The sequence below is a fragment of the Phaethon lepturus genome, unplaced genomic scaffold (genome assembly GCF_000687285.1).
Source record: "Phaethon lepturus isolate BGI_N335 unplaced genomic scaffold, ASM68728v1 scaffold18793, whole genome shotgun sequence".
Lineage (NCBI taxonomy): Eukaryota > Metazoa > Chordata > Aves > Phaethontiformes > Phaethontidae > Phaethon > Phaethon lepturus.
In genome coordinates, this window is record NW_010527188.1 from 44,345 (window position 1) to 63,466 (window position 19,122).

The 19,122-nt window shown below is 39.7% G+C and overlaps 1 protein-coding gene across 1 annotated transcript in view; it reads right to left on the reverse strand.

Moving 5' to 3' along the window:
* LOC104617883 (chromosome unknown open reading frame, human C16orf70) overlaps positions 1–19,122 on the reverse strand; it is a 35,563-nt gene that overhangs the window by 11,378 nt on the left and 5,063 nt on the right. Inside the window, exons 2-8 of the mRNA XM_010283318.1 lie at positions 19,036–19,118; positions 15,113–15,196; positions 10,286–10,329; positions 9,908–9,987; positions 5,260–5,354; positions 2,407–2,504; positions 609–721 (exon numbers count right to left, since the gene is read on the reverse strand). Coding sequence (XP_010281620.1) covers positions 609–721; positions 2,407–2,504; positions 5,260–5,354; positions 9,908–9,987; positions 10,286–10,329; positions 15,113–15,196; positions 19,036–19,118 — 597 coding nt within the window. The remainder of the gene's footprint in view (positions 1–608; positions 722–2,406; positions 2,505–5,259; positions 5,355–9,907; positions 9,988–10,285; positions 10,330–15,112; positions 15,197–19,035; positions 19,119–19,122) is intronic.

Consider the following 19,122-nt stretch of genomic DNA (forward strand, 5'->3'; position numbering starts at 1 on the left):
TTTCCCTAATTCCTAAGCCCCCCGCCCCACTTCTGAAAGCACACACAAGGAGAAGGTATTCATCATCCTCTGCCACTTTCACTGCTGTCCCCTACAGCAAATGAAAACAGAATTGAATTTAAACTGCAGTCTAAGGCTGCAGCACTGATGTAGTCTAATTCTGGGAGGCTTTTTAAAAAAGCCAGCAAGAATCACAGAAATATAAACATTATACAGCTCACTGGAATATCAGAAAAAGCACATGTACATAAAGTGTCTTGATTTTCCTTTTTTTTTTCTTCAGTGATGTACTTGCATCTGATTTAACCTACACATACACCTGGAGACAAATTCCATTTCTGCAGACAGACTCTAAGGACTTGGAACTACAGAGGAGAGGGCTACAGTCCTCCGTGATTTCTCCAGGGCCAGGGAAATGCAGCAGCAAGCAGATTCACCTTCACAGGATTTTTACGGGGTTTTGTTTCCAATAGCTCAAAATAAGGTATACAGAACACTTTGTGATGATTTTACAGGTGATTTCAAACAACCTGTGCTTGATTTATACAGATTTATCCCTCTATTCCCGAGGAAAGCAACCAGTTCAATGTTTGGAGCGTCACTAATACCTGCAGTGAGTAGGCGAAGCCGTAAACCTGAGGGTCCAGTTCCATCTCTCAGAACATCAACGTTCTCAGCATAAACATTACCAAGGAAACAGCTGAGGGGCATCAGGGGAGTCCTGAAACCAATCATAGAAAAATGTGCATAGGATTCGCTTAATCTTCAAATTTTCCATTAACAAGCTGGTACCAGTTCACTGGAACAAAGCACGTTAATTTTGACAAAGCTGCATTTAACTCAGAGTGAGGATTAAAAGTTACATTAAACAGAAGGATCAGAAAGGCTGGAGAAAAAGGAAGAGGAACAAGGCAGCACTCAGATGCAGGACCTTTACTATTAATGGAACAGTAAGCTTCAGAGCCTCCAGAAGTTACAGAAACTGTATCTAGCCTTTGGATATCTCCTATGAGGACCTATCATTTCAGACTTCTCTCAGGGAAAATGGAAGTTGTACACTTTTTAAAGATCTCTACTCCTTGAACTAGGCATATCACCCAAATGCAACAGAAAAGCCTTCTCTGATGCTCTCAGCTCTTGGGAAGGTACTCCGTAGCCCAGAACATGAATTCAGCTTGTGCAGGTACACCGCAAACAACTGTTCTGCTTTACTGGGACAGTTCTCATCTTAATTCAATTACAATAACATGTGAGAAAATTGTAACAGCCTCAAGCAAGATATTTTCAATGGAAGGGCTGCTTTTTTGTATATTAGTTTGTACATGCTCTGTAAAATTTGCTTCTCTTATGTGAATTTCTCCTCTGTGTGAATAACATGAACTGAGAGTCAGGCTTTGAGCTCTTGGGCACACACACACACACCAGAACCCCATGCGACAATTAGTGCTTTCGCTAAAGCCCACCATGTCACAGACAACATTTTTCTGAAGCACACTTATGCCTAATTAGGAGAAAATGTCTGCATAAACAGGGTTCCCTCCCTTCTGAGCAGTAATCCACAGATGTATTAATCTTCTCCTAGCATTAAAACACAACTGTCTCTGCAAAAGTACCACCTTATCAGTTTGGGTATTTATAAGCTGAAAGGAAGAATTTACAGAAGTCCTTCCAATTCTTGAGTAAGGAACTACAGGAACAATGCTTTTAGAAAGAGCAAAACATCAGATGCTGTACAATAAATTACTGCTTAGAAGACGACAAAATACAATACCATAGAAACATTAATCATATTGAAATACAACTATTCCATTAGTATTAAGGCATGAAGATCAGTTCCCTCAGAATTGTAAGTCCAGTCAGGTAATTGCAAATATATTCAATATATGGTAGATTATGCATACCATGCGTATGGCTTAAGCCTGAAGAATACATTATAGCAAGAGTTTAAGACCCTTGGCAGGACCATGCCACAACGTACATAGTACCAGTGCAGTACAACATGACTGACTGCCTACACCAAGTTTGATTTGTCTAGGGAAAGGTCATTAGCATGCCAGCAAAATATACAGTAAGATATCCTAACTGCATCTCTTACTAGATTCAGTACATTTCCTCGTTTACTTAATGAATTCATTTTCAGGTTAACTAAATTAGCCTACTACAGCTGAGGCAAGCTAATTTTATAGCAAAATAAATCAAACCAACATTTGATAATAAGGTCTGAGGACACCTATGGAAATTTGGAAGAGGTTGGTATCTAAAGGCATTCTGCACACCAAATTCATAAAAAACCCAAAGTGAACCAAAAAAATATACAATTATATTTAGCATTTGCAAAACCCTAAATAAATGAGGAAGAAAAAGTATATTCTAAATGATCAAAACAGCAGGACCAACTGTACATACTTGGTATCCTGCAGACTGTTTCCGTTGTAGATGTACATGCGTTTCACAGTCGCACCATGCGGAATTTGCAGAGAGGCTAGACCATGGGCAAAGTTAGGCTGTGGATATACAAAATCATTCTCGTTACATGACACACTGGACACTTCAGGTCAAAGTTATAAATTACATTAAAAATACAGAAGATGCTTACCAATTCAGAAAGTACCTAGCCAAAGACAAGGAGGAAAAAACAAGCAAAAATCCCCTTCCAGGTGGTGTTTCTCTACATTACACCACTCCTGGATTCCCAAGCCAGGATGAAATGCTCACTATGTTTATCCACCAAAAGATGGCACTAGTTTGACAATTAGCCATGGTGTGTACTGCGAATTTAAGGTTTCTTGATTTGATCACTGGCAGCTAGCAATATAAAAGTATTTGTACTGATCTGCCGTACTTAAGTTCTAAGAAATCAGCTATCTTAAAGGTAGAACTCCCTTCTTCTGTCCCACTGCATTAATTACAGCCTTCTAACATTTTCGCTGGTTTGTAAAGTGCCTTTATCTGATGAACAGACTCATTCATCAAATGGATTTTCCACTCTCCTTATCCCCACATTCTTACACATATTGTTTTGATAGGGATTTTGAGTGTTCTCAAACAGAAACCTTATAATTGTTTTAGATCCTTGTTTCATTGCTAAGGAAGTCATACTCCTTCTAGTGCGACAAGAGCCTATTTCTTTCAACTCTAGTGGTGACAGGACCTTCTTCAAGACTGTCAACATACTCTGCTCTCACTGGACAGAAAAGAAACTATGTCACAAGCAGTCAACAAAGACAAGGCACAAAATATGCAAACTATTATCCTGGTTTACTTTAGCAGGACATCACATAAGGTAAGCACAAAAAGTTATTCTTACGCAAAAAAAATTAACCCACAGCAATGACTTTCACTGCTGTAGGTATTTAGAAGGAAACCTCCACTACTTAGCGGATCTTCAGATGCCCCAATTTCAATGCTCTTTCTGAATTTGCCCAGAACATGAACACTCGAAAACACAGCTTTTTAAGCAGTCAGACTTCAGATTACTTTTTAACACACTTATGCCTTAGCAACAGAGAAATCTTCTCTACAGCCGTGGAAGTGCCTGGGCCATACGTGCCTCATTTCTTCACAGAAATAGTGTGAGCAGGCTTTCAGTTCTCCTCACCTGCAGTTTGTAACCAGCTATATAAAAACCCCAAAGTCTTCTTCAGAGTTTTTTCATTTCCATAAGCAGAGATTACACTGCTTTGCTAACTACTTTAGTATTCCTATATGATCCTCTCTGAACTTGAAAGGTTTTGACATCTTCAAATTTCATTTCGCTCTTCAGTCCTTCCTAATGTTCCTCCCTGAAAGGCCCCACAAATAGTCCTCTTCCCTGTGGACTGTTTCATACTACTCTGTTTTCTAAGCCATCCTATTTCTACCTATTTATAATCCTGGGGAGGGTTTTGCCTTTCACTCTGTGCAAACAACATTTTACTAATCTCATGTGAGCAACAGGATGAAAGACTTTGAGAATGTAAAGTTATTTTCCCCACTGTTCCAGCAGCTATGAAGCACTGTATCATCCCCAAGAACCATACTATGTCCCTCTCAAAGCATATCTGCACCAAGCGTCCTATAACTATCCCTATATTATCTTCTTAGCTAACTGAACTATGTACCAAACCAAGACACACACATGCAATGGCTAAGATTGATTCTAGCAGTTTTACTTCAACACCTTCTAGTTTTAGGTAGCCCTGCAAGGAGCAGGGAGTTGGACGCAATGATCCTTATGGGTCCCTTCCAATTTGAGAGAGTCTACGATCAGTATAATCTTCAACACAACAATCGCCTGCCTTTGTAGCTCAGCCATTTCATTCATGAATGCCCTGGGAACTCTTGGATGAAAAGCAACTACTCTTTGTTGGGACATTGCTCATGTCTAGCTTTCTCAGTTTCTATTTACCTATCAATATTTCTGAAACCCAACTGACCTTCATTACCACTAAACAGTAACTTCCCCTGGTTACCCTCTGTTCTCTCACATGTCAAAACACAACTACTAGACTGCAACATAAAAACATGTGTCATCATGTTGGTTGGTCTCTCCCACTTTGTTTTGGCTCTCTATATGCTCTTTTTTATATTAATACTACACAGCACACATTCTGTTTAACTGATAAGCCTAGATAATACTGAGAGTGTTTCCATCCTCACACAAAACAAGTTATACATACATTTTTATTAGTATAGGCAGAAGTCACCAAAGATCTGACCTTGTTTCCACTACAGACAGCGATTTCCAAAGATTTCAGAGAATGCAGTAATACATTCAATTATTCAGTAACTCATCCGAACACATTTAGTGCATATGCAAACAGGCATTACAAGTAAAGCTCATACATTTGGCTTTCCAAAAAGCACTCATACTGAAGGACACTTAAGATGAAAACCTATTTTATGAACTCTATCCTAGTTTAGTTGCGTAATCACTTTGATGAGGTTCAAAAATATCTGATAAAAGAACATCCTTCCAGTAGATTGCTTAATATTTATGTATTTGCATAGAGCGTGCTCTTATTTTTAGAATGCTCCTTTCAACAGCAGAATTGCTAGTCCCAGTTCATGATGCAAGCAAAACCTCTAAGCATATGCCTTCTGCTAAAAGGAAAAAAATTTTTAACTTTGAAATGATTACATAGCATGAATAAGAGCACAACTAAGGAGTTAAATTCCTTCCAAATTACTTTTGCTTGCAGGCGAGACACGCTGTAGGTGATATTTTGCAAGCACCATAGAGGCAAAAAGACTACCCATTAACTAAGAATGATTGCTGACCTCGTACTTCGGAGTTTCAGTCCAGGAGTCTAATTGAAAAGAAAACGACAGTCCTCTGAAATTGAGGTGAAAGAGTTGCTCAGCTGAATTATACACTAAAAGGGGAAAGAAAGTAAAAAACAGAGTTACCAAAATAAACTAAGAATTCTTGAGTTGAGATCTAACAGCACTTTCATCACCTTGATGAATTTACTACATTTCAAGATGCGGGAGGAACACAGTTAACACAGAACAGTAATAGCTTTCCTATTTATTTGTTGCAGTAGAAACGTAGCAATAAGAGAAACCTTAGATTCATTAAAGTAAGAGCTGCCTATGGAAGCCTGTAGGCACTCACCTATCCCTAATGATACAATTATACAATATGACACGATCAATTATACCTTAATATGCCTAAAGTAGTTTAAACAGCTACTATTAGTACAAAACGATTCTGTTCATTGTTATGTGAAACATTGTACAATATTAACCAGAAAGTCTTTCAGACAGATGCGCCCAGAACGCTGATAAATTCTGTATTTCATACCACCAGGAAGCACATTCCTGAGTCGGAGCTCACAGGTACCTCGCTGGCACTTCCACCTCTCCTCCCCAAGAGGAGCTCCCTCTTGCACACCCCGGGTCAGCTACCGGCGTTCCCGAGTAATATGGCACAAGAAGGAAACACTTCAGACACACAGGTCCTAGGCCGTTTACAATGATCATTAAAAATAGCATCGCCAGAAACACCAGCCCATCAGTCAGCAAATAAAGAGCAGCAATAAGTTAGAACACGCACAGACTTCCAGCTGTCAACAGGTCATGAGATGTCCTTATTTATTGCAATAAATTGCACATCATCAACTATAAACAGCAATAAAAACCATCTCAGTACTTACTCTAACAAGACATACTGTTTTGTGAGACTGTGGAAACCTTAAAAACAATCCCAAGAGACTGGGAGCTCAGGAACAGTTTTGGGATTGATGCTACCGAACTTCAACCAGTGCCCAGTAGCTGCTGGGAGGAACACAGTATTCTTCTAACACATAGAATCTGGTTCATTTGCAAAACAATTTGAAAACAGCAGAGACAAAAAACAATAAAGAAATGCTCCGAAAAGCCACTTTCTTCCACTTTACCAAAGGAAATTGGTTCAACACTTTTTCTTACAATTTTATATTTAAGATGACATAGCATAGAGAAAAAATGCATATATTTTATCCCTCCCCCCAAATGCCTTTCAAATGTTCAACTTGAGACAGGTCACAAGATATATGGACAATGCCAGATGGCCCAGTATAGAAAAATAATAGTTGAGCAATAAGCATTATGCTTTCAAAAGTCATCATTTGCCTTTTCTGCAGTACATGCTGGTTAAGAGCATTTTCCCTGCTTGTCACTCAAAAGAAAACGTGTGGGGAGAGGGAAATGTTTTGATCTGCAGGAAAATTACACAAATCTCTCATGTGATAAATTATGATGCATCTTTTCCAAAGCCCACAGCCAGCTGGAGAAGTGTTTTTCCCCTAGTCATGCCAAGTGTGATATCTGATTATACAAATCACATCAGTTCCCAACCCTGCAATGTTTGTTGATGCTCAGGCTTAAAGGGCAAGGAACGTTTTTATCCTGAAGAAGTTCTCTCGTGTCTCCCTCAAGATCATATGTCACAATCATGTGACTGAACAAGGCAAGTCTTTTTTTTATATTTATTTAGTACACGGGTAACCTGCAGAGTAATTCGGTTCAAAAAGGTTGACAGAAGCAAAACGACTGCCTCTTTGCTGCGGCACTCTGGGTGAGGGGAAGCGAGAAAGTCTGCCTGCTGGGAAAGCAGCAGAGTGACCAGCTGGGAAATGTTTCTCTGTAGCAGGACAGGACAAAGCCACCAACACCAGCAAGGCTGCAGAATGGACACAGTCCTGATAAAAGCAGGGGCAGATCCCAAAGTCAAGTCTTCCTAGTATCAAGCACAAGACTTTTCCAGCACCTCAGGGGAGCGTGGGCAACCTCTGAAGTCTCCGAGACTTACAGAGCTAGAAGACAGGATCCCCTTGTCCTTGCGAGGCCACCGTGGCAGGAGGGAAGGATGTATTTTTTTCTTCTACCATATGACTTCAGTTCAATCCCACAGCCCTTATCCGTGCTGAATGGCACTTGAGCAAACAGCCACATCCAGAAGGACTCTGAACAGGATGCGATTTCAACAGAACCACTGGCAAGAGCAAGCGCTTCCCAGCAGCGGGTCAGGTCAGAGAATCATGGAAATGTGGGATAAAATCTTGGCTTGGGTGAAGCTATTGACCTCCAAAGTGGCCGTATTTCAAGCAGCCCCATGACAAAGACACTACAATGTTTCAAACTAACATTTAGCCAGAAAGTTATGAAGCTGGTTGCAATTTTTCTGATGACTCTTCTTTTTTTAAAGCCACTGATTTGGCAAAACCAAAACTGCTTACTGAAGGTCGGTTTCAACATAAGACTGTTGCTAACCTTTTGAAATATGTTTTGAAACTATCGCTATATCCTGCTGCAGGAAAGTTCTGCTGCAACCACCTTGGTTTTAAGTGAAAGATGACATTTTCTTTGAAATTCTAGTGGAAGTAATGCACCGAAATAAACAACAAAATACTTTTAAACTTGCTTGCGTTGGGGTTAGTAGTATTTGGAGTACTGGTACAGAGAAGAAAAGGGATAGTTATGTCCTATTTTCATTCATGAAAACTGGCATTTGTCACATTAAGAAGAAGGTGTCTCTTCCCACCTTTCTCTCCCCACCCCAGCTCAAATTTTTGTGGGACATGAAAACACCATCATAATCTCTCCCACATGCTGAAAACTATTCTGGTTTTTTGCCTTTTCTGTTTCAGAAAACACAAAGAAAAAAGTTATCAAAGACTTGCATTGCATGATACACTTCAAACTGTTCATGACAGGCAGCTTAACACAAAGCATTTACTTCTGCTAAGTGGGCTGTCAGTGGAAGATACTGAATTTCCAGTGAGGAAACTGAATAAGCAAATGCACTAGTGAAATGGTAATAGAGCCCAATATTTTAATAAATACATTTTCATATCTATGTGTCACTGGATGAAAAGTTGTTATGAAAAACTATCATCAGATGAAGCAAGTGTGCAAGTTTTCTTGGCCGAATACGATAGGGTCACAAGATCTAGCAAATTCAGCGGGAGGACATGTGGTACCAAGCTATGTTTCAGTGCTAGCATATGATTTTATGCAGCAATAAAACATGCTATTCCTATCATAAGCAATGCTTACCGCTGGGTATGTATTTTTATGGCTTAATGCCACAATTTTAAATATTTGCGAATAAACCGTTGTCACAGAACAAGTAAAAATTATGAACTGCCAAGGATATGAAACCCCTTTCATTCTTCCTAAATTCTATATAAACTCTTGTGCATGCTAGTTCCATAATAGATCTAACTACAGATCTCAGAGTTTCTGTCTAGAGGAAATGTTAAGATTATGATCTAAGTTTAAAAAGGCCAATTCTGGTCCTTGGAGTATTACAGCTAGAAATGCTCCAAGCTTCATTTATCTCAATCTGATATTCAGCTACTACAGCAGGCTTTTATGCAATGATAGTACTTTAGCCACATGATCCTCCACAGTTAATAAATCCTGTTCTGTAACGTGCAAGAGATTGTCTGCAGAGAACAGGGACAAAGCCTGGATATGCAATCGCCATCAGTCACAAAGAACGCTAGCCTATTCGGGATCAGCCCGACTACTGCAAATGGACTGGGTTAAGCTAAAAATAGAAAACAATGCTCTAAAAAGGGTATCCTGCCCATATGGAGTTAATCTTCTTTCTTGTTATGTCAGTTTGTGACTTCTTTTGTGATTTCTTGAAGGTTCCTGAGCAGTTTAATTATAAATATCCTCTTCAAAATTTCACCACTGGCTTATTTTCATCACCTAGCAAACCCCTGAAATAAACTCTCCATTTTCATATGTGAACAAGGAGCTTAAAGATAGTATTTTCCCTGCTGCAGAGGTGGTGAACAGCCAAGTAGCTGTGCAAGAGTAAGGGAGGGTTCAGCCAGGTTAATTAAACTTGTTCTGGTCATGCTGCACGTAGGCTGGCTTCACACCTCCCCAGCGCTCCCAGTAACAGGAAGGAGGCTCGGGGAGATGCATGCCAGTTACACACAAGCTCAGACTTGATCCTATCCTAGCAGGGCTATAACCATGTTGTCAAAGCACAGAGCCTGAGCAAACAGTCCTGGCTGACTCTGCACAGAGATCAGCTCAAATGTCTGTATGTTCATGGTATACTTAATCCCTAAGGACACTTGACAGGTGACCATGCATAAGAATATAAAAACAACAGCATCAACAACAAAGTTCACAGTTTTCTGGTACTGGCAGTTCAAAACAAATCATTAATGATATCAGAACACACCATTCTGTGCCAATGACCCTGTGTCTCACTATTTCACTTGAAGAAAGTCACAACTGAACTTACAGTACATTTTACATGTCATCCCAGTTATAAGAATATGACCATTCTGGAATACAACTTCATATCATTTGACAACGGAAGTGTCTACACATTTCTCTAGGCAGACAAACAGGAAAGACTTCCTAGAAAGAATTCTGTCAATCTAGATGTGCAGATTCTCAGAATACTTTGGCTTACCTCCTGGATGTGTTGCTCCAAATGACTGATCAATTTGTTCTATGGTTGGAGCAATTGCCTGAGAGTTAAAATGGACACCACTGAAAAAGAAAACAAAATGAATCTGCCTTGAGAATATTGAATGGATGCTACAAACGTTTACTAATGGCAATACCACATTTAAACTGGAAGAAGTCTCCAAGACTGAAGGAAAGAGTAAACTCGTAATTTAATCAAGTGCTATGTTCAAGAAAGGATAACTATCTACAATGTTTTTTGACAGATATTTTGGGGTTTTTAACAAGAATGGTCGAAAAAAAATGAATTAGGGATTAAAAAGAGGAAAGAAACCAGTCACTGTAATCAAGAAGAGATCATGGAAAGTCTTAAGTAACTTACCAATATTTTAACTTCACCTTAGTCAAGTCATAAACTTCAATCACCTGAAACACAGGACACAGAAACATTACCATACTTCACACATTTGCAAATCATTAGAGAGGCAAATTCTCATAAAAAAGGCAAGACCAGCTAGTGCAGCTTGCTCCCCTCCTTAACAGAACTCTGCTAGGATAAATCCCATGGACAGAGATGAAATTCCGAAAACTGACTCAGCTACTGCGCATCTGAAAGAAGTACTGAAGAACAACTATGGGTTCAGTACAGTACCTCCAGATCCCCTGGAAGTCAGCACTGACCTGCAGAAAGTAATCTTTTCACTAATACACCAGCATCTTGATTTCTACAAAGATTACTCTTAAGCGAGTTCAAAGGAAACTTAGCAAAAGTTAGCTAATTAGGGAATCCCCCGATGAATGTCAAACAGTACGCCAATCCTTGGGTTGCTCTTATTCCCCTGAAGAATGCTTGTGCAGAGTAGTAAGCCCTAGCATTGACTGCACTGATCTAACTTTCCAACTCCTTCTAAAGTAAAAGATGAACACAGCAGTACTAAGTAGTAGCATTCCATTTCAATGCTACATAAAAGAACGTCTAGCAATCTCTCCAAGCATTACAGAAGATAATCAGAAGAACAGCCCACACAGAATCAGAGCAAGTCATAATACCTAGATCTGATATTTATTAAATATTTTAGACCTTACAGAATACTTCAAGGAGCTCCCCTCTCTGCAGATAGTATTAGGTATGGACCCTTGGTTCTGAACACATTACTGCAAACATGCATCTGAGAGATTTCATATGATTTTTATGTGACTGTTACTGGATTTTGAGGCTAGACTGGGCTTTAAGCAGATCATTTTTGGCAAGTAACCATGGTCAAACACAAGCTTCCTCCGCCTGCATACACGTTTCTGTGTCAAAAAAGGAAAATACATAGAGCACATCATAACTGCTGTAAAGAAAAGGTAAAGGGCTTTTGATTGCTCTGTATAATCCTCCAACAAATCACTGGCAGATTTAGAAAGGACTCACTTCAGCTACAGAATAAAGCAGAATTCCCCAGGGAGCCTGCTACCAAATGTGGCTTTAAAGCCTAAAAATATCACCAGCTAAGAAGGAAGTCTTGGTTTTGGGAGATGCCTGGCAAATAACCCTAAATAAAACAACTTGCAATGCTTAAACCACTAAATAAAAAAAAAATCTAAGAAAAAAATAAATCAACATTTAGCGGTACGCTGTTGACTCATCAGAAGTTGGAAGAGTTCTCTGAAGCACACTGTGTGGGCTTCCTGAGCAAACATTTCAGGCTATCAGCAACAAGTAGAGCACAAAGCAAGTAACAAACGAACATTGTGGCAGAACCAACATAAAGAAGAGCACATACATTTTTCTTCTTAATAAACATACTTTGAATTATGCTTCTTGGAAAAACCTGGTTATCTAGTATTTTAATTCAAACTTTGACATGTTCAGGTTTCCTTTACTGCACAGCTTGTTAAAGACAAAGGCTACTTTTATGAAAAGCCAGGCATTATTTTACATTTTTTTAGTGACCTTGCACATCTTCTTTCCCCTGGCCCCACCACTCCCTACACAGGTCTAGTTTTGCAGCAACCACCAGAGAGCACTGGGCACCCTCCTGAAGTTCTGCTGAAACACGCTGCGGTGCTGGAAGACAAAAGGACAGGTCGAACAACAAGGAGCAGTGCACGAGGAATAGCACGTTGCACAAACAAGGTCCCCCACAAGAGAAACACCCTGACAGCAGCCAGCAGGCACCAATTTGCCATCAGCCCTCTTGCCACAATTCAGACAGATCTACTCATGTCAACATTTCTTTTTACTAACAGCAGAGGAAGAAGTAAGTGCAACTTAGCAAAATTTAGTTAGTCGAAAGATCTCATAAAAGTCATGAAAGACATACTGAACACAACAGTCCATAGCACTAGGAAAGGATTATTCTTTTTAAACTACAGAAGCTGCACTGACAAAAGGATTAACATCATTCTTTCCATGTGCAGAGGAACATAAACTGAGAAGACCAAGGACTATTCAGTGATGTGTTTACTACACAGCCAGAAGGCAGTTGGTTTAAATGAGTAAAACCTGATGTTTTGTCACACTCACTGTTTTGATAATTACTACTGCGTATGACTCAAAAATGTTCAGGTATCTACTAACCAGCAATAACAGATCAACGCTGTGAAATCTCTTTCTCCATCTCAGAGGGAGCATGTGCGAGACACCTTGTTGCTAAAATACATAGCAATGGTTTCAAAACCTGGTCCCGGATCTACCCTTTCATGTTAGCTCACATTAGTAACATTTCCTGCAGTGCTTTGGCTACTGAAGGTGAGTAGAGAGACTATGCACAAGCCTTCCTCCCCTCCCTGAGAAGAGTGAAGAAACTTTTGAGGAATATTGCTATGGCGCTATTCCTGCGCCAGCTTCTTGGGGTCTGTCAAGGCTTTCCATTTTAGTAGCCTGTATTTCAACCTCTTTTTCACAACCAATTCTAATAGCAAGCATGTATTAATAAAATAACATACAAAGCAAAATGGCATCCCGATTTTTCCAGTTTTGCTGCCGCTGAGCAACACTGGAAACAGTCATACCATCTTTAAACAGGCATTACTTATTCTACACCTACACTATTCTTTAACAAGCCCTGTTACTCACTTCTGAACTGATCCCATAGAATTTCTTCTATAAAGCTTTCTGAACACTACCGTAAGTTCTTATAGCATTGTATGCATTTACACAGCTTTACTCTTCATAGCTAAAACACACAAACAAAAGGTATCACTAGACCCCTGAACCACACATACCAGAAGAGATTGTTTTTTCTGCTTTGCTTGGGTTTTTTGTTTGTTTTTTTAAAACAAACCTAAAACCTCATACCAGAAGAGTTTGGTTTTCTATTTTTTCTTTAAAACACATTGTGGAGAAAGGTGAGAAAAGCTCTTGAATAGTTCTTGGAACACTAGGTATTGAAATGACAAAGTCAGACCGTCAAAAACGGGAGATGAAGAGACATGGCACACACTAATTACAGTACTTCAAAAACACTACAGGATTGCAACATTCCACAAAACATCAGCAAGCAAGCCATGCAGTTGAAGTGATTATGTCAGTTTTGAGGTCAGTTGCCTTAAGAATTAAACATATTTTGGAAAGATTCCATACAGCAGGTATATCTTACACTGATAAAGATCCATCTGACAAAGCGGATTTTCAAGATATTCTCTTAAAAACTGTAAATTCACATACACAAACCAAATAATTAAGTTCTAAATCTCGACAAAAATTAAAATCCCATTATTACATAATGACTTCATGAACAGAAACTACCATAAAGCAATTACAAACTGTAATCCGGCAAAAAAGTGCTCAGTTGTCCCCTATCTGAGCTCAATTCGAACTGAAAATTGTTCTTCAAAATGTGTATTTTTATAGTTAAAAGAAATTTTGAAAAATACAAACATATCCTGGTGTTACTGGTTACTACTAGAGAAATAAGTACTTCCTACAACTACTAATTTGGGTTGCTATTCAACGATGTTGTATATACACTTAAAATATACAAAGAGCTCAAGTTTCGGCTGATGGCACTCTGCTACACACTCACAGTCATTTTTGGGATAAAGCACTAGGCTGCCATTTGGGGGCGTGATGCTTTGCTGCTGGTTTTATTGGAGACATAAGGGGAACAAGGCTGTTCCAAAGCTTGGAAGTATGGACGCAAGCATCATATTCCAGACTTACCTGATGGGTAAGCATTCCATTTTTTAGCGTGACATCTAACCCCACACTTCTGCTTTCAAATGTTAAATAGCACAGCAGTTAGGGCAGCACACTCTCACCCAACGAGCCAAATCAACACCTGGGAGTTTCCGTCACAGAGCAGTTCACGCACACCAGGTGAGAACCAGACTGACAATTGCTCAGCACAGCTGGTCCTGCCAAAAGGACCATCCTGAATAACTAAGAAGTTACATATAGCAATTGTAAATGTTTCAGTTAAGAAAGCTTTCCAGAAATTTTGTACTGATCTAGTCATCTCTCTACAGTCCCACAGTCGCCCATTTTATATGGGTGAAACCTACCACTTTCATAACAGATTTTTTGTGAACATAAATGCCATGGGAAGTCAGTGACCAGCCTGCCCTTTATTTTGCATCTTAACTAGACAAAGCTCCCAGAGAGAAGCAGATCAACACCTGGTCACCTAAAAGCACAGAAGCAGAACTGCCGGGCTAAGCAAGAATAAAAACTCATCCAGAACAAAGTAAAGTCAGTGCAGGAGGCAGGTGCTCACAAGAGGCCTGAATGGGGCTCTCTGGAAGAGCTCATGCACTCACAGCCACACAAGTACTCTGTGAACCTAACCCAGCTGAAAACTAAGAACAGGAGGAAGTAAGTTTACTTTCAAAAATAAAATGACAGCACAGATAAAGGAACAACCTGAGCAGAAACAACACTGTCTGCTTTGCATTAACTGATGATCTGATTTCAAATCCTGGGCTTAGGTTTAGTAATGGCCTTCTGCACCTTCTGCTGCAATTTCAGGCAAGATGAGACCACACTGGACCATCATATTCCTGTGGCACTCTTGCAGTCCCCAGTACAATGTTAAAGTGTCTTCATCCTATAAACAAAGATGTAACCCCCAAACCGAAGAAATGCACTTCATTAGCACGAGAGGGCACTATGTATGGCAAATTAAATGTCTAAAAGAACCACATACTTATGTTCTGTTAAGTGTTAATATATCCTAGGGTTTTGGTTTGCATTGTTTTGTTTGCAGGAAAGGTGTTTTATTACCTTAAGTCTCTGATTGAAAGCATCAAACAGCAGTTTGATTCCATCCTGAGTCAGGTTAAGGATGAGGTCATGGCTAAGAGGTGACTGTAAAACAAAAAAAGCTGTTAGGCTTTTAATTTCAAGGCTTCTTTGTTAAGATACCCATCACTGTATAAAATGGTTGCCCTGGAAAAACAGAACAGAAAACAGCCATTTATTCAACGAATAAGCATAACAAAAATACATTTGGCCAAATCTCTCAAAGCCTTCAGTCTCCTTACGAAAACAGAAGAGCCTGTGCAAGACCTGCACCCTCCAAGAGCTCCCAAGAGGGTAGCTGTCCGTTACTTTAAGTATATGGGGGGGAAGCCACCTTGAAAATTAACATTCCAAGTTTAGCATCAGAGACATCACACAGGGACAGTTTGTTGCATTCTGGGCACACAAAAATAATAGCCCATCTCCCCAAGACTCACGTCAGAAACAAGCATCCCCTTGACAAAAAGATGGCGAGAGGGCTTTCCACTTCAAAAATCAAAGAGTGTCACAGTCTTTTTCAGGCCTCAAAAGGAAGGCTTCAGACTCTTATGTTGTGAATTTAGGTTTCCTTAGTTACTGTGAATCATAACAACTAAAGGCTTCATTTGCAGTCTGCTGGAGTCAATAGGAGACATTCCACTGGCTTTACTGGTGTCTGTATAGGCTCTATGCCATCTCAGTCTGCTGCGACACTGTGGAAGCTGCTCACTCCTGTACCAGTACAATCCAAGCATACACAGTCAGTTGGCCCTAATTCAGCTATCTGATCCTGTACCATCTAAAGCACATTTGCTTCAAAAAGCTCTACCCTCCACAACTGTCTCCTCAGAGGAGGGAAACGGCTGAATGACAGGCAGGCAGCAGTATTCATGCCCTAGAATTGCACCAAGCAGTTCTCTAGCAGAAGACAGAATAGGAATGGGACATCTGGGGCATACACAGGCTTCTAATGCAGGCAGCCACACCATACAGCCCTTTTTATGAATTAGGCATAAACCATCTTAAAAACTGTTACTCTCCCCTTTGCTCTACCGGGAGAAGGTCTGCTTTTTGTCTATCAGCAGTCTAATTTTCATCCTAAATTTTCTCACCTTTTTATTCTCACGTCAGCACTGTCTTCTAGCCTAGATACTTTTCGTGCATTCTCACATGCATCTCCCACCCCTTCCCAAACCATGTATTTAAGTAATCGGATCCCAGTCTTCACATCACTAGGTCAAAACAAGCCACAGGGCTTTCAATCCCCTGCGAGGCAGATTTCCCATTCCTCTTGATCACTCTAGCAGCTTTTCCTGAAGCAGGTTCAGTTTGAGCTCAAGTTTCTCGAACGCAGGCGATCTGGCGTGTAAGCTATCTTCTAAATGAAGTCCTCACAGCGCCCTGCACAATAGCACCAATACTTCACTATTGCTGGCAAACTTTTACAATACTGCGCAGAGTTGAAGCAGCACTGCAACATAGCCATAAGCCTGAGATAAAAAGGTCTAACGTCGATCCTGGTGGTCTTCTTTTTTAAATCCCTTATAAATCTAAATTTAGAAAGGCTACAGAACAGCAAAAAAACATGTGTCATGTTGCAATTCTTCCGATACAGGATATACTCTGCATTTCCCTGGTTTCTAAGCAGAATTTTCACAAGGTTTATTCCAAAATTAATGACAGTATTACAAGTACTTTTGAGCAGGTGAAAAAAACCCCAAACACCCGAGCAAAAGCTTGATAATTAGTACAGCAAATAGCTTCTGTTCTATGCTGGCATATTTTCTAATAGAAGAAACGTTTCAACAGCACAAATTTAGTTCATGTGACTTTTAATAATACACAAAATAGAAACTTAAGTACGAAAGATTATGCCAGGAAGCAACATGAGAGCTCTTCCTGAAGGAAGCAATTCAGATGTGCAGTTACACTGCTATCTACATAAAGCTGCAGGAAAAACTGTTATCATCAAACAATCCCATCAACACAAATCCAGAGGAAGAGGCTTAGGAAAACATACAAAGGCAATTAAGTACCCCACTTAAACTGACCAAAGAGGAGTTAAAATTCCTTAGTCACAGAAAAGGGTTCATCAAGCTTTTTTGGCACAATTTGGGCATCCCATTTATGTCAAGTTACAAAGAGAGCTGTGAGCAAATCTAATTGCATTTAATTGTCATATAAATTTTTGAAAGGAAATACTTGCTGCTGGAGCTCCGGCACTTTTGATGCAACAACTTTAAATAACACTCTATGACTATGCTCAAGGGCATTCTTTTAGAAAGCAAAGAGGAGAGACGTGAAAGCTGTTCAGGTATAGTTTAGCTAGATAAAAGTTGTACATGACAAAGTTTATTTAAAGCTTTGAATCTTCTAAGAACTGCAGCAGCAGCTCTTTGTGCTCAACTGCTAACAAAGTGCATGATCTTCTGCACATGGGTGAGGATATAGCCAGTCAACTTCAGGCCCTGAGTGGCATGTGCAAAAAATTGCACTGATACCAGGCACTGAATCAGAATAATATACAGAAAAAGTTATCGTCAGCTTTTCGACATTCGAACAACTATTCGACAAAGTTGGAGAACTACTATTGTGTTGGACTATGCAGATGTTAAAAACATCTTTACATTTATTACAGTTTGGGGAGGAAAACCCCAACCTCTCCCCCCGCAGACAGACCAAAAATTCAGTGTACAAGGACAAGCACAATGTAGCTTTCCAAGAGGTGTACAAAGCCAAGCAGTGGTAGACCTTGCTTTCTAGCACTGAGCCGCTAATCCTTTTGTGATTCTACAAAGCTGAGAGGAATGGGAATCTCACAAATTTACCTAAACAAACATAGAAACAATTCTGGAATGCACTGTGGTAAGAAAAACTAAAAAACCTCCAAAGCATATACAAAACAAGGAATGCATTCACTGGCAGCTGGATGCTCCAATGCCTTAAGTACAAGGAGCTAGATTTTCAGTTTGCATTTCAGTCATCATAAAACCCATAAATCTACATAATGTGAAGCAAAAAAGGATAATTTGTTTAGTTACATGAAATATGTCTCCAGTAGTAAATGCCAGAGTCAAGCTTATTCCTTAGCCATTCAGTATTCACTGCAAATGCATGAGGCCTCCATCGGTATTTTGACACAAACTGACATTCTATCAGAGTTTGCCTGTTTCCTGATGCAAAGATCTTTAACCTACAACATATGAATATCATCTTCTGATTACGTGCACCTCACATAATATGCCTTTGGAGAGTCACAGTCCTCCTTTGTTCCCATCTCCTCTTCCCTTCCACTTCCTTCAAAGCAAAGGTGGGTATATAAACACATTTTATTTGATCTAGCAGAAAGGTTTCACTTTAATCCCCTTTTTGATGGAATTCAAACATATTAAGAACTTAATGCTTAGTTATGAAGAATGATTAAAACTTCTATAGCTGGTTTAAATTATTGCATCCTCTTTCTGCAGGCAAAATTACAGATCCAGAGAGAAAGTGTGGAAGCCTTTTCATGGGATTCATCACCACTGAACCAAACACAAAAGCAGAAAGTAAGGAGTGATTCAGTACTTCAAAAATACTGAAACACTTGCCAATGATAACATAGAAAGACTAGAATTAAATTATCCAGCTAATCCCAGAACATTTCCCTTCCTAAAGGAAAAAGAACATTACCCCACCACCACATATACAAAACTGATACCTGTTAAATCACTGCACTGTGCTGAGGATTATTACACTTGACATGAAACTGTTACAAAAGCTACGCCTCTGATGTGGTGGCAATAATTTGGCGCAATCCAATTTCAAGTAGCTCCACAATTCATACAATAAGTGTGATAGCATGACATAGCATCAGTATGTACCCTAATGCCTTACTTCTGGGACACAGTGAGGTGAATGACCCGGCCAGACCACGCACTACTCACCTGCTCACTGTAGAGAACCTGAACATTTTTGATAATGCGGCAGTGTTTCTGAAGAATTGCTACAGCCTGAGCCAACGGCATTCCTGG